General features: G+C 38.9%; 1 protein-coding gene across 4 annotated transcripts; it reads left to right on the top strand.

Annotated features, from left to right (window-relative positions):
- Nucleotides 1–447: 447 nt before the first annotated feature.
- On the top strand, nt 448–27,362 carry Ccdc198 (coiled-coil domain containing 198). 4 transcript variants are annotated; one of them, XM_074067909.1, is made up of 6 exons: nt 448–859; nt 4,232–4,314; nt 12,997–13,083; nt 14,462–14,563; nt 15,686–15,845; nt 25,347–27,362. In XM_074067909.1, exons 1-6 carry the CDS (start codon nt 637–639, stop codon nt 25,580–25,582), a joined length of 891 nt encoding a protein of 296 aa, XP_073924010.1. In that variant the 5' UTR covers nt 448–636; the 3' UTR covers nt 25,583–27,362. The 4 variants fall into 4 exon arrangements, with proteins under 4 accessions (XP_073924010.1, XP_073924011.1, XP_073924012.1 ...); XM_074067910.1 differs by having other exon boundaries at nt 14,465–14,563; XM_074067911.1 differs by lacking the exon at nt 448–859 and having other exon boundaries at nt 4,230–4,361.

A 27,362-nucleotide genomic window follows, 5' to 3' on the forward strand; every position in this document is an offset into this window, starting at 1 on the left:
CCACTAAAAAAAAAAAAAAAGTTCCCTCAGTACCAGGAGAAAAGGTTCAGATTGTTTCCCTGCCCTTCCCTGTACCCATACCCCTTAAACTCAACTGAAGTCACTGACAGAATAAAGATTTAGCCACTCTTCAGTTTCCTCTCCTATTTGGAAGATACAATCTCTAATTAAGATTAAAGATTGACAAAGCTCTGTGTAATTAGCATGAATTTCCAAAGATTTCCATTATTAGCTCTTACTAATGTACCTGCAATGAAAAAGTCAAGTTTAAGTCTTCTCTATATCTCTATTAATGGCCTTCCTAGTGTTAGACATTTGTTTAATCATCAATAGCAGTTTGTATTTCTACCACTGAGTTTTTCAGAAAGTAGTATAACCAAGTCAATGTTTAACTGCATTCTTTGGGTCTGGAATGGAAAGCAGGGGTTGGAAGGAAGTCTCCATGGAAACCAATCTCCCAGGAAGTGGCCAAGGGGGTTACTGTGTGGTGACACAGAGCTGGAAAGATATCGTGAAGGAAAGAACTGTTTTGGAAACCTGGGGTAACCTTGAGAAAATACCTTAATTAAAACAAGCTACATTAAAGGCCCCCAAACCGCCTCCATCATGGTTTTCCTTTGAATATCTTCATGAGAAATGGGCCTGAATCAATCCAAGGCTCACCCTCGGGTGATCAAAGTTGCACCTTTGCAAAACAAAGAAGCAGAGACTTCCTTAGCTGGCCCTGTGCACTTTTCATTCTATCAGAACCTAGAAGAAAAGAGTCCAGATTCATTTGCAAGACTACCAGATGGGAATAAAGCTTTGGAATGGCAGCTGCCACCTCTGCGAGAAAGCTGGTATGGAAGACACTCTGCAGGTAAACATTAAACCCAGCAGGAGATGTGTGTCTGGACTAAGGAGAGTTGTTGACAGATTTACCTGACTGTCTCCATAATCTCAGAAAGTCTAGATTATCAGGATGTAATGGAATATCTTCTAGGAGGGCCTGAATGGTTGTCAATTAAAAGTGTTCTGATACACTAGAAGGGTTGTCTAAACTGTGTTCAAAAGTTATACCATTATGTACCATGGCTTTTCACTATGGAAGAAGGATCTTATATCAGCTTAGTTTATAGCTCTTTCAACGCTTATTCCTAATTTCATTAGGTCATTAAATTTATATAGATATTGATGTAATAAGTGATAGTAATCATATGTTTCAGTTAGGTTCTAAATTTAAGTTGTTATCTCCAGTACAGTTTAATGCATCAGACTTTGTGATTTTGATAGCAGGACTTTAAGAGTGAATCCTTCTAACATGAATTTTGAAGGCACCCTAAACAGAATTGATTTAGACAATGGATGAGTCATCCTTCCAATCCTGCATTCTTCATGGTCCTCTGCAGAACTAAGGAAATTTTTTCCTATTATGACTGGGAGCTCTGAGCCTAAAGTGACTATAAATTATCTGAGATATTTTATATGACATACTAACTGTTTTATGATGCCCACAATGATAATTAAGCAGGATTTCTAACTTGAGAAGAGCAGTTCATGTGTATATATACCATAAAATACATACACATATATGTATATCATTTTCTCTTTTCTTCATATTCTGAAGAGTGTGAACAGAATGCTTCCATTTTCTTTTGATGCCTAGCAGATCTTGTGCAGAATAATTTTCATGACTACTTTCCATAGACTTTACAATTTTAACAAGTTTTCATTAATACAGTCTATTTTTTCTGTTCTTCAACTACATGAATGAGACATTTCCTCTTAGTTTCATTGAAAGATAATTCTTTACCTACTAGATTACCACCTGACCTAAGTTTTAAGATTTTGGTAACCAAATAATAAAAGCTAATTTGGGTAGAGTCCCAACTGGAAAACCACTTTTTTTTTTTTCTGGTAGCACTGGGATATAAACTCAGAGCCTCACACTTGTTAGGCAGGTGCTCTTACCACTTGAACCACTCTACCAGCATGGAAAACCATTTTTGAAAAGACAAAAAAATCACATTAGTTATAAATCATTAGTTATAAATTAAAAAGGAATGGTGAACATTCTGAAGACTATATTCTAAGCCCAGCTCCACTAAACACCAAGTCATATGGCAAATTACTTCGTCAACCTTATTTATCTGTCATCAGGGGTGAAAACAAGGGCCTGAAACAGCCTATCTTCTTTGGGGGAATCCAACTAAATAATGGGATGATATCATTCAAATCGTAGCATAAAATAAGGGGCAGTCAGGCTTCTGAAAAAATTGTTTAAAATATTCACATTTTTAAATCTGAAGTTTTATTGTTACTGTTCCTATCCTGTTCAATGTGCAGGTGTCATTTGAAAGAAAATAAGGGTATACTTTCCACCCTACTAAAAGTTAGGGCAAAGTCCTTACAGTGTCCATTCCAATGTCTTTTTCTTTTTTTAATTGTTGCTCTGGGGTTACCTTATGACATTTACAAAAATTCTTATAATTTATCATGGTTGAATTCACCCCCTCAAATGTCTTAAGGATAGAAACACATAATTACCCAGGAATTTTTCCATTTAAAATGCAAGTGGAGGCTGAGTTTGGGAAGATCATGGTTTGAGGACAGCCTGGGCAGGGAGTTCGCCAGACCCCATCTCAACCAATAGCTGGGTGTAGTGGCATGAGCTTATCATTCCAAGCTCTGTGGGAAGTTAAGATCAGGAGAATCACGGTTCCAGGCCAGCCAGGCAAAAACTTTGCAAGATCCCATCTCAACTAAATAGCTGGGCGCCTGTCATCCCAAGCTACATGGGAGGCTGAGATGGGGAAGATCACAGTTCTAGGCCAACCCTAAAAAAAGTTTGTGAGACCAACATCTCAAGAGAAAAAAGCTAGGCATGGTGGCACATGCTCATCGTCCCAGCAATGACAGAAAACTTAACAGAAGGATCTCAGTCTAGGCCGGCCTGGGCAAAAAGTGGGAACTTACCTCCAAAATAATGAAAGTAAAAAGGGTGGAGATATGGCTCAAGTGGTGGAGTGCCTGCCTAGCAAGCACAAGGCCCTGAATTCAAACCGTATTATTACAATAATAATAATAATTATTATTATTATTAACAAATAAAATGTTACATAGAATAATCTATGTAACGATCTAGAAATCAGCATGCATACAGATTGTTAAGAGGAAAGGACAAGGACTTCATGTAGTTTGGTTATGGTAGCAGTTCCAAGAGCCCAGGATAATCAAGCCAAAACATGAAATTCATAATGCATCTGTAGATCTACTTCTTTCCCGATAGAGGCTTAGTGTAGTCCTGACTATACTATAATGTATTATAGTAGCAACTTGTAGGAATTCCCCTTATTGTCTATTTCCTCTGGAAAGGTAGTCTATTTTCATTTCTTGAAGCTGTGTTTTTCTTGTTGCCTATATTTTTGGAGGAGATTTCATGGAGTGAAAAATGAATCTGTAAGCTTCTATTTAAAAGGCTTGAATTCTGTGTTTGAGTAACACTTTCAGTCAAATAGCTGTTAAGATGTTCAGGACCAAGTGCAGTGGTTCATGACTATCATCCTAGCAATTGGGGATCCTCCTATTCAGGAGGATTATAGTTCAAGCCAGCCCAGGCAAAAAAATTAGTGAGACCCTCCTCTCAATAAATAAGCTCAATATGGTGATCCCAGCTACATGAGAGGCACAGGTAGGAGGATGGTGATCTGAGACTGGCCCTGGTAAAAACATGAGACCCTATCTGAAAAATAACCTAAAGCAAAAGTTGCTGGAAGTGTGGCTTAAGTGATTGGGTCTTGCTAGGTAAGTGCAAGACCCTGAGTTCAATCCCCAGTAATTAACACACGCACATAAATACATGCACATGTGCGCACACAAACGTGCACACACACGCTTGACTTTCCTCTAAATATTGACTTGGGAAGGAAATGAGGAAAGCAAAAGCAAAAATTAGGATAAAATTTTATCATTTGCATTCATATAGTGATACTGCTTTATGTATTTCATCTCCACATTCAACCTGTGGGTTAGGTGTGTATAACTAAAACATGCAGAATAGTGTTGACAAAGTCTAATAACTAATAATCAGCATACTTGCTTAATTTAATGACAAACTGGTTTTTCTTTTTCCATTTTTCATTTGCATATAATAGTTGCACAAAGGGGTTTCATTGTGGAATTTCTATATGTGCATACAATGTGGCCAATTGTTTTTAATGGCTTATTCTTGTTTTTCCCCCAATCCTTCAAGTACCCAGGGCCATGTATTTTGACATCCCACTGGAACAGGGAGAGACAAGTATTATTAAAAGGCATCCACCCCGAAGACTTCAAGTAAGATGAATTTAAAAGGCTTCATAAAAAACTTCTCGGATTTAATGGTAACACTCCTTCTTAACTGTAATCATAAAAAACAGATATCGACTAAACTGTTGAGAATGTTGTTGAGAATGTTCCCAATTGCAAAGACCATACTAATTAGGATTTCCTTTAGTAATGATTTCACTTTCAAGACCCACAACCAAAAGAAGTAAGCATGGTAATAAGGACATAGGCATGGGAACTTACAGAACCTGAATCTAACACTGATTAGTTGGGTGACTACAGGAAAATCACTTGCAATAAATAATAACTGCTGGTGGAATGACTCAGTTGGTAGAGCACCTGCCTAGCAAGTGTGAGACCCTGAGTTCAAGCCCCAGCACCACCACAAAATAAACAACTATACTATCAAATCAGATAGTACACTAAGCAACTGATCTATGTCATTCATTTCATCCCTTAACTCTCTATGAAAAAGTCTTATTTTTGTTTTATACATGTGGTTCAGAGAGTTAAGTAATTTTCCCAAAGACACACGGAGGCTAAATATCAGCCAGGTCTCCAAAGTCAGTACCTAACCATCGGTGTAAGTGCTCTCTATGTCTCCTTCTATCACTAACCTTTTACTCACTGGCTGTTTCAATTAGGGACAATAACACAAGAGCTTTCAATGAGCTCACCTTAATAAACATTTAATGGATTCCCTTCAGTGAGCTATGAATTCTAAGAAGTCTCATCCTAGAAAGGAAAAGAGATCAGAGTGGGTCCTTGAAAATAAGCATCAGCAAACAGGAGGGCATGGAGCTCTCTTGTGAGCAGGATCTATCCTTGACATTTGCAAAGAGGGATTGCGCCCAAATCCCACCTGCTCCACAATTCACCCAGGCTCCTGGATCAATCCCAGGAGAAGTAGAGCTCATTTGTTGAGGATTATTTCTGATTCAGTTGATTTTTATTTACTTGTCTTCTCCAGAAACTCAAAATTATTATTTGAAATGATTATATCCTTTGGTTCCAAAAGAGCATCTTTAGATATTAGAAACCAAATATTAGAAACCTCAAAAATATTGCTTAGTTCAAGAAAAATAAAGTACACATGTAATAAATTAATATATAGTTTAATATTGTAAGCATATCTCTGGCTAAACTGAAAAATCCTGAAACTTATTTTGTTCCTAAACCAAATGCTTCCTTTCAAAGGAGTGTTCAAAGCTTCTAAACTGACTGGCTCAAGCAGAAGAAACTACTACAACCAGTGAAAAATATTTGTGTGATACTCTACAGTTTACAAAGTGCTTTTAATATCTATCAACCCTAAATAAGTTAAGGTTAGGCTTTGATTTTTCTCAATAATCCATCAAGCTCAAAAAGAGAACTTTTGGTATTTCAAAGTCTAACACTATACCCCCCATACTAACAAACCTTAAAAAAGAAGACTCAAGACAAACATACTGAATGAAAAGACTAGATCATATTTCATCTTCTATCTTCAGTGAATGAATGAACAGACAAATGAATGACAACGAGGCCCACATCCCTAGTGGGGGACAAAACACTCAAGTATACTCCCTGCTACTTCAGACTTGTAGCATCACTGAAGCAGAAGTCCAGTTGGTGAACCATGGAACCGATGTGCTTAATTATGAGGACATAGGAATGTTTTATCGAACCCAAGAGCTGGGATTCTCCTGAATGTAGGGAAGAATTGCGTCTTAGAACCTGAAAAGCAGAATTCTAAGCATTTCTCCTAAGCGCTCCTCTGTGCATTTGCTTTCTTTCATCTCTTTGAAGATCAGCTTTCTCTGCCCCTCAGGTGCACTTGATAAAATATGGTTTGCATCTTATAGCTCCAGTCAAATAGATAGACTGGCCTGACCTCCATGGCTCTGTTTCCAAATTCCTGGGAGGAAAGATCCTATAGGCTCAGCTCTGCTCGTGATTCCAGCTCTGATCCAATGAGCTAGGAGCCGAGGGCAGGCTCATCCAGTAAAAATGTGGGCAGAGGAGTCATCCTGTAGACTCTGGAGTCAGCTTCCAGAGAAGAGGGAAATCACTAGGAACTTGGCAGACACTCCCAAAGATATCAACTATAATTATCTTCACAAATGAAGCTCAGCACATTTTCTACCACAAATGGGTTTTTGAGAGAATAATAAATGCTGGGTTCCCATGACATGCTAATTAATAGCTTGATCTCTGCCAGGGAAAATTCTAAAAGTATTTTTAATTATTAAACCAAACCTAATTGCATCCTAAATCATTTGAGTTGCACATTTGGCACTCTCCACTTCCTGAACATCTACTCCTCAAGCATAGAGCAGGTCGTGAATGAAGGGTTCTCATCTTGGAACTGAGAAAATCTGAGTACTGTGCCAGGGAGCTCTGAGTCAAATGTGCCTACCCCTGATCATCTGCTCATCTAATCATCTCAGACCCAGTCTAATTTGGAATGTCCTACACACACATGTAGTGTGTCCCCAGGTGATCTGCTTGGATAATTCTCTTATCTTCAAAATTTGTTCAAATTTCACCATACTTACAAGGTCTACCCTGCCTACTAATAATTACAACACTCATCCCAGCTCCACTGATTCCCTTGGCTCTTAACAATCTTATCTTTTCTCTTGCACACCAATTTCCATCTGACATATCAGACACTTTACTTATCTATTGTGTTCACTGTGCATCTCCTTCACTACTTCCCCACCTCTGACACTAGAACATAATCTTCACAAAGGCAGGATTGTTTTTTCTGTCTTCACTAACATATCCAAGCATGTAGAACAGTGCGTGATACATAATAGGTGATCAATAAGTATGAGTTGAATACTGAATGACTAAAGGAACTGGAGAGGAGAGAGAAATGAGTATAAGTCTGCTGGAAAGAGTGGTTCTGCCTTTCATTGTGTTGTTTTTGGCATTAAATAATGTTGAGTCTACTAAATCACGAACATGGCATAGATGGCAGATTTTCTTTTACATCTTTCCATGTGGTTTCATAATTTCTCCATGGAGATTTTGTGCAATTTTTAAGTTTGTTTCTAGGCACTTTGTAATAGGGTCAAGCCAGTAGAAGATGATATATGTTAAAGACTCCTGGTCTTATCTATGGCATTAATGGGACTAGCTCTGAATCTAAGTATAGGTTGAACATCCCTAACCCAAAAATCTGAAATGCTCCAACATCCAAAACTTTTTGATCACTGACATGACACCAAAAGAGGAAAATCCATACCTGAACTATGCTGAAGTTAAAATGCAGGTGCACTAAAAATATTGTACAAACTTCCTTTAGGGTATATGCCTAGAAAACAAATGTTGCTTATATTTAGGTCCCATCCCCAAGATACCTCATTTTACATATGTACACATTCTAAAATCTCAAAAAAGTTCAATATCTGAAACACTTCTGATCCCAAGCATTTCAGGAAAGGGATACTCAGCCTGTACAATATTTACAATAGGATTTTGACAGGTGTCAGTGTCAATGTCCCCAAAGGAAACAGATAGCACATTCAAATTACAATAATTCAAGGACTTTTTTTTTTTTGCAGGTATCTACTTATAGGAGTTTAAATTAGGGAAATCACAAAAGATATTGCAATAACCACTGGTGGTTATATCTAAGCCAAGGGACTAGAGAAAGAAAGAGCTTTCTGAAGTTGGGAAGGAGAAAGCTGAGTCTAGAAGCTGCTTTGAGAGTAGCAGTGACCTTCCATGAGGGACACAGTCACCCCAATACCACCTTGTAGAGGAGCTGAGGAGGAAATACCTGATGTCATTTTCTTCCCCAACCTCACATCACTCACCAGGGCTCCTCAGTGGCTGTACCCAATGGGAAGCCACAAGGCAGTGAATATGCTCAGTCCTTATGGTAAGAAAGCAGGGTAGAGAGGTGTGGTGAATAGATCTGGAGAACTCAATGGAAGATACCAGCACAACGCCATTTATTTAAACTGTGAACATTCCCTTTACTCCTCACAGCTGAAAGTTCTTCTCAGGACTGAGTGTTAAATTTTACTGTATTAAAACAATCATATAGATTTTTTTTAACCCATTTGATACATTGTAGATTTTGTGATGTTGAACCATGCTTGTGTTCCTGGCATAAATCCTAGATTGATGAATTGGATTTTCTAAAGCTTTATATATCTGTTTTAATAAGTGAAATGGATACCATTTTCTTAGTCTTGTTCATTCCAGCTTGCCATCAAGACTGAATCAGTCTTGTGAAATGAACTGATGACTTTTCTCTAAGACATTTATTATAACACAGGTATTATCTGTTTCTCTAAAGTTTGGTAAAAACAAATGTTAGAAAACATTTTTAGTCACTTAGACTTTTAAGGGAAGTGAAAAAATTTTCCTACTAACTTAAATTCTTTATGGTTCTTAATTGACTAGCACATCTTATTCTTGCTAATCTATGTTTTCAGGAAATTATTTATTATCTAAGTTTTGAATTTCTTATTTAAAAGTTTTGTCTTCATATTCAGCTCACATCTTAATTTCAAGCTTGGAATCTGGCTCTTATTTTCCACCTTATAGGAGTGTTTTTAGATCCCTGTTAGCCACTTGCATTACTGTTTTGGTTTTGGTCTACAGAAATGTTTAACTTGTATTAATGGCAAGCAGTATCTTTTTTCAAATTTGCTTTACTTTTCATTGCTAGCTGTTCAGAGTGAAGAGTGTGGTTGAGATGTGAACTCACAGCAGTGTCTTTCTTGATCAGAAATTCTTCTTTGACTTTATGATTTCTCATTGCAGAGCTGTCCTGGATACCTTTCCCTGCTTCCTAGAACTTTAAAAGACACATGGTGCCAGACAAATTTTACATTTTCTTTGAGTTGCTTCCTCTTCTTGCTAGTAAACAGAAGCAACGATCTCACGTTAATGTTTAATCATCAAGATCAGAGACCTGCAGGCAATAGTTGACTCACTCCTGATTCCTCAGTCTCCTAGTAGACATTTCAGCTGATTCTGCTGAACATTTATTTTTCTTGAGAAGCCATATAATCCAGAATTCTTTAGCTAAAGAATACATTATTAAATGGATTTTTAAAAAGGAATTATTCCACCAATAGACTAGTAATTCCTTACATGGTTGTCTCTCTGAAGATGATGAATTGAGGCATGTCACTTTCCAGAGAGGAAAAAGGACCCACGCATATGAACCCAGAATTTTGAGGCAATGTCATTTAACTGGTTTATTTAGCTGAAGTCAATTTTCCTAACAATTTTTTCTGTAATGCTTCTCTAGCCAAGTGGTTTAAAGGATGGGTCCTATTTACCATGTCAGTTGCTGCCATCTAGTGGTTTGTTGAGGAATAATGTGATTCTCTGGGTTCTTTTCAAAGGCCAATAGTTCTTGGAGCTATCCACCACTTAACCCTTATCAGAAAGGTGAGTTTAAATAGAAAGATTGAGAATAGAAGAAAAGGATATGATTAGTCATATCTTCATATTATCAAAGCAAAAACCTGACCCTAAGAATTTATGGATTTTAGGTGATTTTTTTTTTTATGATTTTAAGTGATTAAAATGTCTTGACTTCTTCAAACTCAATTTTCAATCATCTGCTACAAACAAACTCTCCCTGATCTGTTTTGATGTGGTTCATTTATTCACTGGAAGCAGTGTGACAGCCAATAGTCCCCAACCTGGAAAGAAGCAATAATAGTCCCTGAGAGAATTCTGAAAAGTATCCACTCCTGGGACATTCCCCAGACCTGGTGCATCTCAATCTCCAGTGAATTGCCTAGGATTTTTTTTTTAACTCTGGGAGATTCTGATAAAGTATTTGGGGTAAAAAATATGTGGGGAAGAGCATGAGATTTGGAACTGGACACACTTGAGCTTGAATCCTGGTGATGCCGCTTCCTGGCTATGCAAACTTGGACAAGTCATTGATCTCGTTGAAATGAGGATACCCATACTTATGCAAAGATTTCACTTGGAGATTAAGTGACATGGGATATTTATACCTGAACATGGTACACAGTGATGGCTGCAAAGCCAGACAGGCCTAATCACAAAGACCCAAATCCTGAACACTCCCCAGTGCAGAGGAGACACAAACACTTCTGTCAGACCCTGCACCCAGTCATTGCTGGTTTTCCCTCCCACAGGTGTCTGGAGGGTCCCCCCTCCTTTGGTCTCCCTTCCACTTCTTTTCAGTGCTCTGACTCAATCAACTGCTGTTTCTCATGCTAGCTAGCACCTTCATGTCCAGCAAAGTGGAGAACAACAAGAACAAACAAACTTTTCCTATACCGATCATGTCTCATTACATCTTCGCTATATTATGCTAAAAGACCATGTCTTTATTGGAGGTGAGAATGGAGCAGAGAGCCAATTCCTACCTTAAGTGCAAACTGCCTGGCCCCTGTCTAACATAAAGAGGAGTTCCTCCCCCTTAATGTCTCCTCCCTGTCTCCATTGCCCTTCTTTTCTTCCTTGCCAGGTCAACTTTGGATTGCTCCAGCAGAAAGTAGTGCTGACCACTGTCCTCAGAACAGGGCAGGTCCAGGACCAGGGACCAAGGAAATGACCTACAGAAAACAAGTGGGAGGCCCACATCATGTTCCCCCACATGGAGTTCAAACCCTAGAACCACTGAAAAGAAAAAAGAGTGATATCCCAGCCAAATGTATATCTTCCTTCTATATCCCACCCAAACTGTATCTTCCCACAGGATTCTCCACCTCAATGGATAACACCATCCACCTTTGAATTGGGGTATCCTTTGGAGACTTCAGCTTTTCTCCACCAAGCATAACAGATCTTCTTGTTTTAGGTTTAAAAATTTGTAGAGCCTGTCAGTCTTCCTCCATCAATCCCTGTCAATGATCTTTGCCCTCCTAACTGTTCCCTGAATGTATAACTGCTATTCTCTAATTTCATTTCCACACTGTAGCCAGAGTGATCATTTCTTTAAAAGCAAAGGCAATTATATAACTTTACTTAACAGACATCGGTGACCTTACATTACTCTTAAAGATCAATCAGCATCATTAGAATGACTTCTCAGCCCTACACACTTGACCCCTACCTAAGAGCAGCCACATTTCGAGCTGCTCTTCTTCATTCCCCCGCTCCTTGAACTGCAGCCAACTGACCTTTTGCATTTCCTTCAACAGATCTCCCCAGGCCAGGCTAGGGCACATGCTATTAATTCTGCCCAGAACATTTCAGTACCCTAAAATCTCCCAATCTTCCAATTTCTGCTTAAAAAATTACTTCCTCAGGAAGCTTTTCTGAGCTGCTTCTTTCACTCTTTCCCTCTTGTACTAGTTTCTATGGCTGCTGTAACAAAGTACCACAAACCAGGTGCTCAAACAATGGAAGCTCATTATCTCACAGTGCAGGAGGCTGGAGGTCTGAGGTCATGGTATCTACAGGGTTCGTTCCTTCTAAGGACTGCCAGGGGGGATTTGGTCCCTGCCTCTTGCCTAGCCTCTGGCAGTGTGCTGGCAATCTTTGACATTCCTTGACATCACTCTGATCTCTGCTTTCATCTTCACACAGTGTCCTCCCTGTATATGTATCCCTGTCCAAATTTCCCCATTTTTATGAGAAAATATCATATTAGATTAAGGGTCTACCCTACTTTAGTATGACCTCTTAATTAATTACTTCTTCAATAACCCAGTACCACATTCTGAGGTACTGGGGGTTAGGATTTCAACATATGAATGGGGAAGGAGCACAATTCAACACGTGACACCCCCCATTCATTTATAAGGTTGGGTCCTCCAGTTATATATTGCCATAGTCTTGTTCTAGAGACTTTTTCTTTGGAGCACTGATCACAGTTTATAATTATCAGTTGAATAATCATACAAGCAAAAGTCTATGTGTTGCCCATAGTAAAATCTCCACAAGGGACCGGGTCTGTTTATGTTGACCATTTTATCCCTGTGCATGTAACAGTCACATAGCAAGTACTTGCTGGGTAAGCAAATAAAGTCTCCACTCCCCTTTTGCATATCAATGTGAGGAGAAAAAGCTTCTTCTCCCATGCTCCATCACCTCTCAGTGCTCAGTTTATGGAGCATAAGGTAAGAAAGTCTGAAGACAGACTCATGGAAATGAATATCTACAGAATTAGTGATCCTATGAAAACCCAATGTGATATCCCTTACAAAGCCAAGCCTCTGCGAGAAAAAGACATCTCTAAGATTTGTGAGCATATTGCACTTTCCCTTTAAGTGTATGTCAAAGTCACCAATGATTATTACTGAGAAGTCTGAAGGAGCTTCTCTGGATATCTTAAACACAGGCCACTTCCCTAAGGACTGAAATAGTTCAGCTGAGTAGGGAAGGGAGAGTAAAATAAAGTCACTTCCTGCTGCCTCTTTCATCTCTAATATGCTAAGACCCTGGCTATTTGATAACTTTGAACATGGCCCCCCAGTGCAGACAGAAAAGGAGTCTAAGCCTCTTAACTCTCTGATCAAGATTTCAAATTAATAAGTCACTGACAACAGTGCAATAGAACAAGAAAGAATCCAAACAGGTCTAAAAGCCTTTTGTACAGATATGACTATAATTTTGTTCAAATCACCTTCCCTGCATGCTCGCAGGAATAAGTGCTGCTTTTGCAAAGTGCTCAGATGGCTTAATATCTGGCTTTTGTGTTTCCTCATTGCATGGCATGGGGAATGCTGACTACTTTAAATGTTGGACTTCTAGAAGCTTGAACCCATTGACCTGCCACAAGTAATTACCTCTGAAAGTCTCCTGTACCAGCAAGAAGCCAGGACAGGACACAAAGCAAAGGTGAGCTGTGGCATTCATTGGAGGGAGTGGCTAACTGGAGGGCCATGCAGGATCAGGGTGAGCAGTTCTTTTCATGTTCTCCCTGCAAGAAGAGTTCAAAGCCAAACCAGACAGTTCAGTCCTTCACAGTTAGAATGTTTCAAAGCTATCTATTCTTACCTGTGCCTGGCTCCAACTAGCAACAGCTCCTTCTTCTTGGATGAGCTCTGGGCCCTTTCTGCTTTGTGATGAAAACAGTGCCTTGAAGATGAGAAAGAGGAAATTTACATGGATGATGGTGATTCTAAAAGTTTTCAAATCTCTGAAAAATCCTGCATGACTCTTCCTTTCATTCTTTCCTCAGTTTAAAACTTTCTCTTTGCTCTCCATTAGCAGAAAGAATCTTGTCTATAAGTTCTTCTTGACTTCTCTGTCATAACCCCACCAAAATGTAATCATGGAAAGGTCTCCATTAGATCTTTGTCCTGCTATACTCTTGTAATGCTCTGAGTAGAACTCCCCACACCTCTCCCTGCTGCCAAGAAAAATGAAAGCTGTGAGGTAGGAATAACTTTCAACACTTTCCACACCTGATTCATTTTGGAGTCAGCTAGATGCTGCTGTGTGGCTAGGTGACTTGGTAAGAGATATCCAGGTACCATGAGATTCTCAAGGCCACATTTGTGCTGCCAGCAGTGGAGATGGGCCCCTCCCTGAGCTTTGCATCCATTGACACAGGCACTGTCCACAGGACAAAAGCTACCACTCAATTTGGCCCTTCCGTTTCCTGGCAACAGCAGGTAATAAGTGAAGATGTACTCCCTTTTGCTTGCCCTCAATGACCGTCTGCACTGTCCTACCAGAGTTCATGACACACCTGGGGGAGAGCATCAGAGTCACAAATAATCAATTTCAAATTCACCCTAAATTGCAATACCCCCATGGCTTACATTGGCATATGAGAACACACTGTAGAAAAATCAGTTCCATTTAACCACTCAGTGGTTCTCTCATTTCATAACCAGCCAACCAGTCAATGGTAGAAGAGGCAAGGAAAGAAAAGAAAGGTTTTATCAAACCAGAATACATTTCTAGAGAGATAGCAATAAGTATCTATTGGCAGGGAAATGATATTTGTCAAAATGAGATTGTCAAAACTTTACATTGCAGATTTAGAAAACTTTGTAGGAACCTTTAAAACTACATGATACATAAGGCAGAATGCCACTTTATTCACTGATAGTGATTCAGAGCTCTTGTCAGGGACACAAAGTGGTTTACCTTTGTCATCGCAAAAGGTCTCTATGGATAATGATGGATTAAGATCTCACCCTGTTCCTGTGGATCACAGAGTCAGTAATGAACTACCCCATACTAATGAGTATGTCATCCTTCATAGCAGGAAGTAGAGAAGAAAATGCCAACTCCAATGTATGCTGCTGGGAAAAGACAATATTTGCATAAGATGCAAATGCTGGAAATGAACCGTAAAAGACAAGAGGTAAATACAGAAGAGTGTCATATTTGCCAAATTTATACCACATAACCACTGCCCTGGCACATGAAGGTAGTCAAGCATATGTCCAGTCTCTACTTAGCATGTTTTCAGTTAGTCATGGGAGCTGGAGCTCCACTGACTGAAGCAGTGAAGAATGAAGATCACCTCTGTTTGCAATCCTGTTGAGTCTTTTCTATTTTCAGTTCTCTTAAGGATATATCTAGGCCTCAAGTGTCCTAAAAACAGGTTGTTCCTCTTGTTTTATTGCTCCAGCAGGAAAATGGGGTAATGTTTCTTGGTTTACTAAAGGAGGGGTGGAATTCTGATACCTAGGCCTCTCTCTATAATTCATGCCACAGAAGTATCTAATAAGAAAGACCTTGTCTTGGTCTATCTTCTGCTGCTATAATAAAATACCACAGGCTGGTTAATTCTGGGAAGTCTGAGATCAAGGTGCTGACATCTGGTGAGGGCCTTCTTGATATGTCATAACATGGAAGAGGGCATCACACAGCCAGAGAGTGTGAGCGAGAGGACAGGAGCAAGAAAAGCCAAATAACTGACTTGCTTTCACAACAATCCACTCCCATAATACCTAACTCACATTATGATATCAGACTTCATCCATCACGAGGGTGGAACTTCCATGGCCTAAACATCTATTAGAGGCTCCACGTCCAAATGCCATCAACACATGAATTTGAGGATTAGCTTCCAATATATGAATATTGGGGGACACATTCAAACCACAACAGACCTCTTGTAACAAATCCCTTTGCCACTAATGTCTTGCAACTGTCATATTCTAAACTTCCCTGACCAACGAGTCTATAGTTACCGTCCTCAGCAATTCCAAACATGTCACCTAGCCTACAAAGAAATGTTTCTACAAGCACCTTCATCTTAACTGAGCCATATTTTTTGAGGCAGCAGACACACTCATCTTTCTCTAGCAAGCTTGAGATAGCTCTCATACCTCCTGAGTGAAAAAAAATTGTATTGTGGTTAGGGAATTTCAGATGTGTATAGACAGTCTACAACTTGCAAAGTGATTGATTTGTTCATCTATTCTAGAAAAAAATAGCTTGGGGGGAATATTAACCATTTCTAGCTGATCATTTTCAGGCCCAAATGGAGTCGAAGAAAAATCTTGCCATGGAAGCAAGAATTAATAAGCCAAAACTAAGGGACCATAAAGCCAAGAAAATACTTCAAAGTATCCCCAGGAATGAAGACTATGATGTTCTAACTGTGGTGCCTGATGAAACCAGGAACAGAGGTTCTGGTGAGTCATAATTTTTGTAGTAAAATATTTTAAACATTTTTCAATGTTTATCAGGAAAACTTCCAAAGTGGATGTGGCGAGGAGAGTGAGAAGATAGCAAATAGCCCTGGTTTTTTTTTTTTTTTTTTTGCTGATATTTTCCATGTCAGAATATAATGGCATGTTGTCTTATAATTTCAATAGCTAAGAGGAAAAGACAGAGCTCTCTAATAAATCCTTGCATTCCTAGGAGGAGAAATGGAAAAACAGTCTCATCGTACAGTTAGAGAGAATGAAGCACATTAAATCAAGTGCAGTGATGTGGCAAACTTGCATTAGCTCTTAGCTTAAATAGCTGCCATGTGCAGACACTCACTGCACCCTTTCCTCTGCAGGCCAGCACCACTGTCCTCCTCAAACTGGGTCCTGCTGTACCCACTGTCTCAGTGGGTGAGGCCCCCATGCCCATGTCACTCACACGAGACTCTAAGGCTCTCTTCAGCCCTCTCTTCTCCTCCCACCACAAGTCCTGCTGAGGTCCCCTAGTGGTGAAATCTGTCCTCTCTCTTCTCTTCCCAATGGTGTTGCCTTGGGTCAGGCCTTCAGCTTGTCACTCCAGAGCCACTGCTAGAGCCATCTGACCAGTTCTTATCCACCTTCTACCAACCCACCACTCAGTGGTTCTCAATGTGAGTCTCAGATCAGCAGCATCAGTATCACATGTGGACTTGTTTGGCCCCACCTAGAGGGACTGAATTGGAAACTTCTGACATGAGGCCCAGCAACCTGGATTTAACCACCTCTCCTGGTCATCCTGATGCCCTGAAAGAATAAGAAACATGGGACCTGAAGTATTTCTTTACTCTGCTTGCTAATCAAAGTATTACCTATAGCCCAGTAACATTGGCATCTCCTGAAATTATATTAGAAATGGAAAATTTCAAGTCCCACCCAGACCTACTGAATCAGGATCATCTGTTAAGATCTCCAGCTGATTCTCGTGCACACAGATGTTCTAGAAGAACTGCACCAATGGCAGAGCAATCTCATAAAATGCAAATCTGAACATGTGACTCTCCTGTTGCAAAAACAATCATTCAACAAGTTTCCACTGGCTTGAAAACAAAAGCTAAACTCCTTCACAGGGGTCCCTCAGCCTTTCAGGATCTAGCTGCTACCTACTTTGATCTCCTGCCACTGTCACACCCAACCCCACGCTCCAGCCTTGGATTGCTGTATGCTTTCCACAGATACCTGTATCCATGGCTTTATGTGTACAGCCCCACCACTTAGAGTCCCATTAAGTTTTCCCTGTCCATATCCCCACAAGGTTGTAAATGTACTCTAGTCACATACAGAGATTGCTGTGCTGTGGACCAAACCCCCATATCAGTACAGCTGATCACTGTGAGAGCTGCAGAAATGCTAGCCATGTCTCTGGAGGTCTTTGTTTTGTTTTGTTTTGTTTGCGGTACTGGGGCTTGAACTCAGAGCTACACCTTGAGCCACTCCACTGACACTTTTTGTGTTAGGTATTTGCAAGATAGGGTCTTGTGAACTATTTGCCTGGGCTGGCTTTGAACTGTGATCCTCCTGATCTTTGCCTCCTGAGTAGCAAGGATTATAGGCGTGAGCCACTGGAGCCCAGCTCTCTGGAGTCTTAAACTCTAAGATGCAAATTCACTGGCTAAAAGAGACAATGCCCCTGCTCAGAAGAACAAGGCACTTAATCAGTAAGTTAATTAAATAAGAAAAGGCTGAATAATTGAAAATCTACTTGGGGCATCCAATTTAACCTATGCTTCCAAGTTTCCGAATGAAATATGCTTTGTAGTCACATAGACAAACAACTTTTACAATTGAAAAAAAAAAATGTTGGCAAAACAACCAAGAAAATGGACTCAGATAAAATTGACACTCACAGTCATCACTTGAGACAGGCCTAGAAAACCAGCATTGGCAAAGACGTTGGAAGACGCCCCAGGCCTTGACTCACACAAGAGATACTGTGGCACATGGAGAAGGGCTTTTTTCTCTGCTCTCCTGATGCTTTTTAAAGCAGCTTCATTTAATTCAAGATGAGATTTGTTGTGTGCTCATTATAAGCCATTCCTGTGGTCCACCCAGACAGAGAGAAGTGGCCACACCAGCAATACACTAGTGATACACAGACTTGATAGCCTGTGGGAGCTCGCTCAAATTTCATGAGAATTCTTTTCTTTGTAATAACTCTGTGTGTGTGAATACATATGACAAAACGAGCTAGAAAATACAGATTTTGCTAGCATGAGACAGAAATGTTCATTCTCCTCATTAAAGTGGGATTGCAATTAATTAGGGTCTCATGGAGGGAGAGGGTTGCAGCAGCGCATTTATTTGCCTACTGCTGAAGTTGTCAGAAAGGGAAGTAAAGCAATTATCACCGAACATTTGTCTGATGATGGAGAGATTACAATTTATACACAGTCTCCCATTCTGCTCTGTGCTTTAATTATCATTTATACACACAGCCCTGTATGAGTAAAATATAGGGTATCGACATAATAGTGCACAGAGCTAGGATTTAGAAGATGCCTCTAAGCATTTTAAATGTGTTATTGGCTCCTCCCTACATCAGCTCTGTGAGGTAAGGATTATTACCGCCTCTCATTTATAGATGAAGAGACTAGACCCAGAGAGGTCAGGTCCATGCCCCAGGTCACAGCCGGTCAGTGAGAGTAAAACTGCTTAGGCAATACACACTTGGGGCACCTGACTCTACAGTCCACATACTTTACTGTGCTTGGCAGGTGCTCTAGCCATGATTCCTTCTTACTTATTCCCAGAGAGCCTCTTTGCTTTCTTTTCCTGTCTTCTAAAAGCAGATCACTTTGCTTTCTCCTACAAGTAGAGGACCAAGATCATACACATCCACAAGCATCCTGCTAGTCGGGATCTGACAATTAAGTTTCCTCTGTGCCTGTCTGTTTATTTAATGACATGCTCACCCTTCATGTTCCTGTTTCAGAAGGTGGAATGAGAGTTTTAGCTCTCTTGTGAGATAAAAGTCTGTCTTTCTTTTCTGCTGCCTTTTTAAAATGAAATCACCTACTCTTTATATATGTTTTACATATATTTATATGATAAATTACACATATAATCATATAACTTAGGTAATTATGTATGTATAACAAACATGAAGTAAGAATCATTCTTTTCAGTGAACCATCCTACATGCTTTCACGTGTTGATGTAGCTCCTGCTCTTTCCAGAAGTCATGCTTTGAATATAGCGTGAGTAAAAGCACTGAAACTGAAACCAGAGTCCTTCACTGAGCCCCAACAGTGCCTTCACTAAATATAAGCTCCATGAGGACAGGCACCTCTTCTTGTTCATAGAATATAGCCTGGTACATAGTAGCCTCTCAATAAATATTAGCCAAATACTTTTCAACAAAGTTTTATTCTGTAAAGAGAGAGAACATAAATTCCAGGTATTTAACCTTTGAATACCTGCATTGTCACATCTGTAAAAAGGGAATGAATACTGTCCACCATGTAGAGGTTATGTAAGAATTAATCTCATATGCAGAAAAGCACACATAAAATATAAAGTGTCATACAAAGATATGGGAATGGGGATGGATCTGAAGAAAGATGGAATTGATGTCTGATAGTAAACCAACTATATGCTTCAGAGAATGTCACCCTAAATCAATCATTTAGCATGAATATCGCCTCATAGTTCTGCCATTATATGGCTACCTGCACTATTTTTCTGCAAGGTATCTCATTTTATTGCTTCAAATATAGCTTTGTCTGTGAAATTATGGGTTTGATAGAGTGGGATACATTTTTCTAAGACATATATTATAAAATACAAAACAACCAAGCAGTTTTCATACTTTATGATCCTTGTGCTATTTAGTCACTCCCTATTTTGTTGCTTTTTCTCTCCTAATATATTTGAAGTAGTATACACTCACGTCTACTCTGCTAACTCAAAACCCGTTTAGTGTCTAAAAGTTTTGTTTGCATTTTTCTTGTTTTTAAGTCTATAAACCACAGAGAAGCACACGTCTTATAAAAACGTAACATGTAATGAGACATCTAACTCAGAAGTTTCAGACCTTCATGTTATGTACACAAAGCTATGTATATAACACTTTATTAGTAACAAGGATTAATTTTCAAGGGTAAAATTAAACGTGAATTTTCCTCACACACTAACTTTAGGCTGGAATGATCACAGCACCAATGGGGTGTGTGACCTAAGCTATCATTAATATTACATTAGGTCCTACCACAAGCAAACATTTTCTTCCTGCTTTGAAGCTCCTGCCTCTAGTTAGATGTTCTAGAAAATTCCTGTTCTCAGTCTGAGTGATGCTTCTGGCAACCTCTTATTTCTGCCTCTCTCATTTGCAGAGTATAGTTGACTGACACTCTTATACTCCACTGGATGAAGTCTTTCTTAGGTACAGTTACCATTGCATCCTACCTCCTAAAATTCTCTGATGACTCATTGGTTCATTCATTCATTTATTTACTCATTCAGCAAATACCTATGGAGTATATATACATATAAATGACAAGATGTTCAATAAGAAGATAACTGGAAGATCTAACAAGCTGTGGGGTCAGGGAAGTTTTCTGTAAGGAAGTAACATTTAGCTGAGACATGGAGTAGCTAGTTGAAGAAGCAGGCATGTGTGTGAGAATGAGGATCGGGGATGATGGAATATTCAAAACTGTAATTGGTACTAGCAGGTGCAAAGGCCTGCAGTGGGAGCAAATGCAGTAGATTCTAGACAATGGTTGGAGAAGGAAGGTACAGAGGCAACCCGAGATGGTTCTGGAGACATCAGCAGGGACTGTGTCACACAGTGTCTTATGAGTCATGTCTAATTAAGGACTTTGAACTCTCCCTTAAGATCAATTGGCTGGGTGCGGTGGCTCAAACCTGTAATCCTAACTCCTTGGAGACAGAGATTAGGAAGATCATGGTTCAAGGCTAGCCTAAGCAAAAAGATTGCAAGACTCCATCTCCATCAATAGGTTAGTGTGGTGGTGCAACCCTGTCATCCTAGCTATTCAGGGAAGCACAAATAGGAGGATCATGGTCTACACCAGCCCAGGCATAAATAACCAATTCAAAAATGACTGGGGTTGTGGCTCAAGTGGTAAAGTGCCTGCGTGGCAAGTACAAGGTCCTGAGTACCACTAAAAAAAAGAAAGAAAGAAGAACATCAATTGGAAGCCATTGATAGGACTGGGAAGGGACACCATCTAGTTTCTGCTTTTAAATGTCACTCTGTCTGCACTGTGGAGAATGAGTGTGGGGGTGCAGGAAGATGTGAGGAGGCTGGTTATAAGGCCATAGCAGTAGCACAAGCAAGAAATAGTGTGTGGACCAGGAGAGTGAAGATGGAGAGAAGGAACCAAATATGAGTTATGTAGGGGACAGGGCTGATAGAACCTGGTGATGGATTAGACATGGGTACATAGTAGACTAAGAAGGTCAGGTAGTTTCCTGGGTTCCTCTTGGACAATTGGGCAGACAGTGGGGCAAAGGAGGTGCTATTTGCTGGATTAAGGTAGCTGGGAGCAGAGGTTTGTGAGAGAAGGAGGTCACACTGACACACTCACAGGTAGACATCGAAGTGAAGATGTCCAGTTTATTTTAAAAATCTGTATTAGCTTAGGAGAGAGGTCAGGGCTTCAGACATAAATTAACCATAGTACTCTGTGAGGCAACGATGATCATTAGAGTGATAAAACAGGAGGGCAGAATTGTTCTTCACTAAAGAATCACAAGACATGAATCCTCACACTGAGGAGTTTAATTTTCCACTGATCTAGCTGCATACATTAAATATGTACAAAAAGCTTTTTGTATGCCTATCATCTCTCAATAAAGTAGTTTTTAAAATTTGATGCATAGGAGAAAAATAAATGCTTGATTGCTTAAACAGTGACACATAACTTTAGATATCAAGGGTTTAAATAAAATATGCCAAAATATTTAATAAACAGCTATCATTAAGATGACTCAGTCTCCTTCATCCAGACTCAGGGAGAGAATAAGCTTTATTTTCCTAGCTCAGAAGTGGTTGGGAAGATTTTGTTTCCTTGAAAGTCAGACTTGCTTGAGCAAAGCCCTCATTACTCTGTGGATTCTAAAGGATGCTGGGTACTGCTTAAATAAAAAGCTGAAGTAAATACATAAAGACTTATGAATCAAGTCCACAATAAAAATAAGTTGTCTCTTCTAATAAAAAGGTAAATTAAAATAGAATCTCTGACTCACTGAGCTTACCAATTGCATAGGTCTAAGTGTGACCCAGGCATCTGTTTCTAAAAGGCTGCATGGGTGATTCTGACATGAAGTCAGAGCTGATGTGAAAGTTCAAAGTGAATATCATGTTCCTCACAGAGAGCAGGTGTTCAATACAGAGCACTAAAGACACCAGAAAAAAACCCTTGGACATCGTAAACACTTTTAGCAAAATTCACTAACTTATCTACAATGGACAAACTAAGAAAGAAACCAGGAAACAATCCCATTCACAATAGCTCAAACTTACTGAAGGAAGTGAAAGATCTCTGTAATGAAAAATTATAAATCACTGAAGAAAAATAGAAGAAGACATCAGAAGATGGAAAGATCTTTCATGCTCATGGATTGTCAATCAATATTGTGAAAATGGCTATACTACCAAAAGCAATCTATATGTTCAATATATTCCCCATAAAAATCCCAATGATATTTTTCACAGAGATAGAAAAATCAATTCTAAAGTTCATATGGAAGCACAGAAGATCTTGAATAGCCAAAGAAACCCTGAGCAAAAAAAAAAAAAGCAATGCTGGAGTTATCATAATACCTGACTTCAAACTGAGCTAGAGAGCAATTTTAAAAAAAAAAGTGGTACTAGTATAAAAACAGACATGAAGACCAATGGAACAGAATAGAAGACTCAGCAATAAATCCACACAGCTACTGCCATTTAATATTTTACAAAAGATTCCAAAACATATGTCAGAGAAAAGACAATCTCTTCAACAAATGTTTCTGGGAAAACTTGATATCCAAATGTAAAAGACTGAAACTAGATCCCTGTCTTTCACCTGGTACTAATTCCAATTCAAAGTGGATCAAAGATCTCAATATAAGACCTAAAACTTTGAAACTACTACAGTAAAGAATAGGGAATACACTGGGATTTATATAAGCATAGGTAATAACTTCCTGAATTGAACTCCAATAGCACAGTGAATAAAAGACTGATAAATAGGACCACATCAAACTAAAAAGCTCTGTACAACAAAAGAAACAATTACTAGACTGAATAGCCTAAAGAATGGGAGAAAAATCTTTTCCAATCATACATCTGCCAAGGGATTAATAACCAGAATTTACAGGGAACTCAAAAAACTAAACTCTCAAAGAATCAACAGCCCAATAAAGAAATGGGCAAATGAACTGAACAGACAATTTTCAAAAGAAGAAGTAAGAATGGTGAATTAATGCATGAAAAAATTATCAACATCCCTAGCCATAAAGGAAATGCAAATCAAAACTACACTGAGATTTCACTTCACTTCAGTCAAGATGTCTGTCATAAAGAACATAAACAACAACAAATGTTGGCCAGGATACAGGAGAAAAACAACCCTCATACACAGTTGGTGGAAACCACAGTATGGCGATTCCTCAAAAAAAATTAAAATAGAAGTACTATATTATCTAGTGATACCACTACTGGACATATATCCTAAGAATATAAGTCAGGATAGACTAGAAACACTTGCACACCCATGTTATTGTAGCACTATTCATAATAGCCAAGCTAGGGAAACAGCCTAGATGCCCTAAAGTAATGAATGGATTAAGAAAATGTGGCAGATCTACACAATGAGTATTGTTCAGGCATAAAGAAAAATGAAATTATATTGCTTGCAGGTAAGTGTATGGAACTAAAGATCATCATGTTAAGTGAAGTAAGCCAGGCTCAAAAGGACAAAGGTCACATGTTTTCTGTCATATGTGGAAGATAGACCCAAAAGATAAACCTACACACAAATACAAACATGATCTCATATATACATATATAGAACATATTTGCAGCACTGGGACTGTTTGAGGGAACTAGGGGGAGGAAGGAGAAGAAAATAGAACGATGAAGAGTGAACATTATTGAAATACACTCCATCTGTGCTGGAAGATGGCATAACAAAATGCATTGAAAGCCACTGAATGATAGGAGGTGGTGGGAAAGGATGAGGAAAAGTAATAGAGGGGATTAATGTGATTAAAATACAATAGGTGCATATGTGAAATACCTTGGTGAAACCCCTTTGAACAATGAATATACACGTAAAAATGAAGGACAGGAATGTAAAACAGTTAGAGTGGGTACTAGTAAGAGGAAAATGAGAAGGGTAAAGGAGGGCAAACATGGTTGATGTACTTTATATTCTTGTATGAAAACAGAACCATGACACCAGTTGACATTGTTTTAAGAAGGGGGAAGGAGGTAAGGTAGAATGATGGTGTGGGTGATCTAACCAAGGTACATTAAATGCCATAATGAAACCCCCCTGCACAACTAATATATGCTGATAAAAATGTTTGTTAAAAAAAAAAACACCCTAGGGAGCATCACCTTTCCATATGCTTGTTCAAAATGTTTAACCTTATTTTAATCACAAGGAACTAACCAGAACAGCCCAAATTTAGGATCTTTCTGCAAAATAATTGACTTGAACTCTTTAACATGTCCATGCTACAAAAATGAAGATAGAGGAAGAGGGAGAAAGAAGGAAGCTCTGGGAGAAAAACGTAGGGGAGATTTTTTTTTTTTTTTAATTAAAGGAGATGAAGACATAAGAAAAATGCTGGGGCTGTAGCTCAGTGGTAAAGTGCTTGCCTAGCATGCACAAGGCCCTGGGTTGGATCCCCAGCACCTAGATAGATATATGATAGATAGGTAGATAGATGATAGATAGATAGATAGATAGATAGATAGATAGATAAATAGATAGATAGATAGTTTTTAAAATATAGAGAAAGGAAAATAAAATACAATTCATGATCCTACACTGTTTTATTAAAAACTAAAACAAAAGCCAGCTATAAAAAGCATTTGAATATGGATCAGATATTAGAATATTATTACACCAGTGTTAAATTTCCTAATTGTAATAATTTTATTCTAATTATGTCGAGAAAATATCATTGTTTCTAAAAGATATGTGGTGATATATTTAGAGGGGAAGCAACTGCTACTAATTTTTAAATGGTTCAGCTGAAAGCAATGTTGTGTCAAAATGTCATGGATATAGTTACATATTATACTAGTCTTGTGACTTTCAGAGCATTTAAAAATTTTTAAATAACTAAAAATTTTCAATGCTTACAGAGATACCAGTTGGAATATATGTAAAAAGACCAAGCAAATTATTCTGTTCATAAAAACCTAGGCATTTTAATAAACAAAACATTGTTAGAGAAAATTAAAACCCTTTCCATCTCTTGTAGGAAATTCATGGGATGCAGAATATTTGGAATATCAAGCAGGGAATGACTGTTATCCCCAGAAAACTGGCAAAATGGAAACGTGGTTCCGTGAACAAGAGGCCCAGGGAAAGCTTCTCTGGGATAGTTCTAGCTCTGACTCAGAAGAGATGAGCAAAGATGAGAAACAACCACGAGCACTGGTGAGGACCAGGACAGAGAGAATCCCACTTTTTGATGAGTTTTTTGACAGAGAATGAGGGTGCTAGAAGATTGCTTTTCTGTCAAAATCCTTCAAGTTACCATATGAATTACTTTGAAGAAAGTGATTTACTTTGGTAATTTAAAAAGATATCATTTGGAGTCTTCTAGTTAACAGCTTTGTCCTGCATGCTGTTCACTATTGTAGAACTGCCTCAAAACTAAACCACCAAAGCAATGGCTATTGTATTGTTTCACCTTTCTGTGGGTGACAGGGCTGTGCAAGGTGCTTCTTCTGCTAGTCTCAGCTCTCTTCTCTGGTTGAAATCAGATGGCATGTAGACTTGGAGTCATCTGAAGGCTCCACTAGGACACTGGGACTGCTGGACCATGCCTGTTCTCTTCTCTTCACATGGTCTCTGCAACAAGGTAGAAACATTTTCCTCATACCAGCCCAAGCCTCCCAAAAGCAAATACCCGTGAGGAAGAAACAGAAGCCATCACGCTCTACTCATGGAACCAGCTCTACATCACCTCCACCACATCGTAGAAGTTAACACAAGTCACAGGTCACATGGTAGCCAATGAGAGGGGTCTACACAAGGGCATGCATGTCAAAGGGTTGTCCTTTGGAATCCATTATGGAGACTTGCCACCACGCCAGGCTGTTAAAGGCAAATTAAGTCTTGTCAAACAAATGAAGGAGAGAGCAGATTTGATGCAAATGGAAGTGATTTCTTAAAGTCAGTTATGCTACTGTAGACATTAAACTCACTTAGGCCACTTTTTAATGAGTAAAATAATAGAGAGGTTTCAAGAAAGAGGTAGAATAATGTCAGGCATGGAGGGCTGTTGTGAATTAAGGCTCAAAATTAAGACCTCTTACATTATATGGTAGATTTCAGAGTACTTTAAAACTAAAGGAAATCTTAGAAATGCTTGGTCCAAAGGTTATTCCATTTGTAAAAATGATCTTTAGACACTTCTAAAGATCTTTTGTGTAAAATCCAGCTTCAGGTGTAGTAAAATCTAAAAATAGTTTCAAGCAATCCAGAAATTTCCAAGAATTTAGTAAAACTTTAAAGCAAAGCAAAATAAAAACACCTTTTCAAGCCTTCAGCAGGAAACTTCCAAAAAGAAAACAGAGAGGAAAATGCCACCTGAATTTGACATTCAGCCTATTCAGGCCAGTTTCTAAGAAGATAAAAAGCCTGAAATGTCATGAAATGAACACTTAGGTTTCTTCCACAGGTGGAAGTTGATTAGGCCATCTCTGAGCCTGTGTACTTCCAGTTCTTTGTGAGTACTCTTCATACTTTTTTTGTGATAGACAAGAAACTTATTTCCATCAACAAAGGAAAGAATAAACTGACCAACTAGCCTTCTCAAAAAAGTAAAGCTCTTAAGAAGATAAATGAATCCAACCTATCCATAGTGTCCTGTTATGATGGTGGATCCGGAAACCTTAAAATGGGATGGGAAACTCGCTACACTAAAGATAGTGGGACCAAAGCACGCATCCATGGCTCTGCCCTGTCACTTGAAATTGGACAAAGCTCTGTTGTACAACTCATTGGACTATAAACTCCACAAGAGAACATGGACCATGTCTTCTCCCTATGGTATCTCTATTTCCTAGCACGACATCTGGCATAGAGTTTATTATTAAATGTTTGCTGAATTCATTAATTTAATGTGTCGAGTTAACTAGTCAATTAGAGAGGCACTTGTTTCTCTCCAGCTATGCAGTTGTTCCTACCCTTTTCTCAAGAGTCTTATACAGACGAGGCTGATTATACAATAAAGGGACTTTTAAAAAAGCTCTTGGAATTTGTACAT

The sequence above is a fragment of the Castor canadensis genome, chromosome 3, assembly GCF_047511655.1.
Source record: "Castor canadensis chromosome 3, mCasCan1.hap1v2, whole genome shotgun sequence".
Lineage (NCBI taxonomy): Eukaryota > Metazoa > Chordata > Mammalia > Rodentia > Castoridae > Castor > Castor canadensis.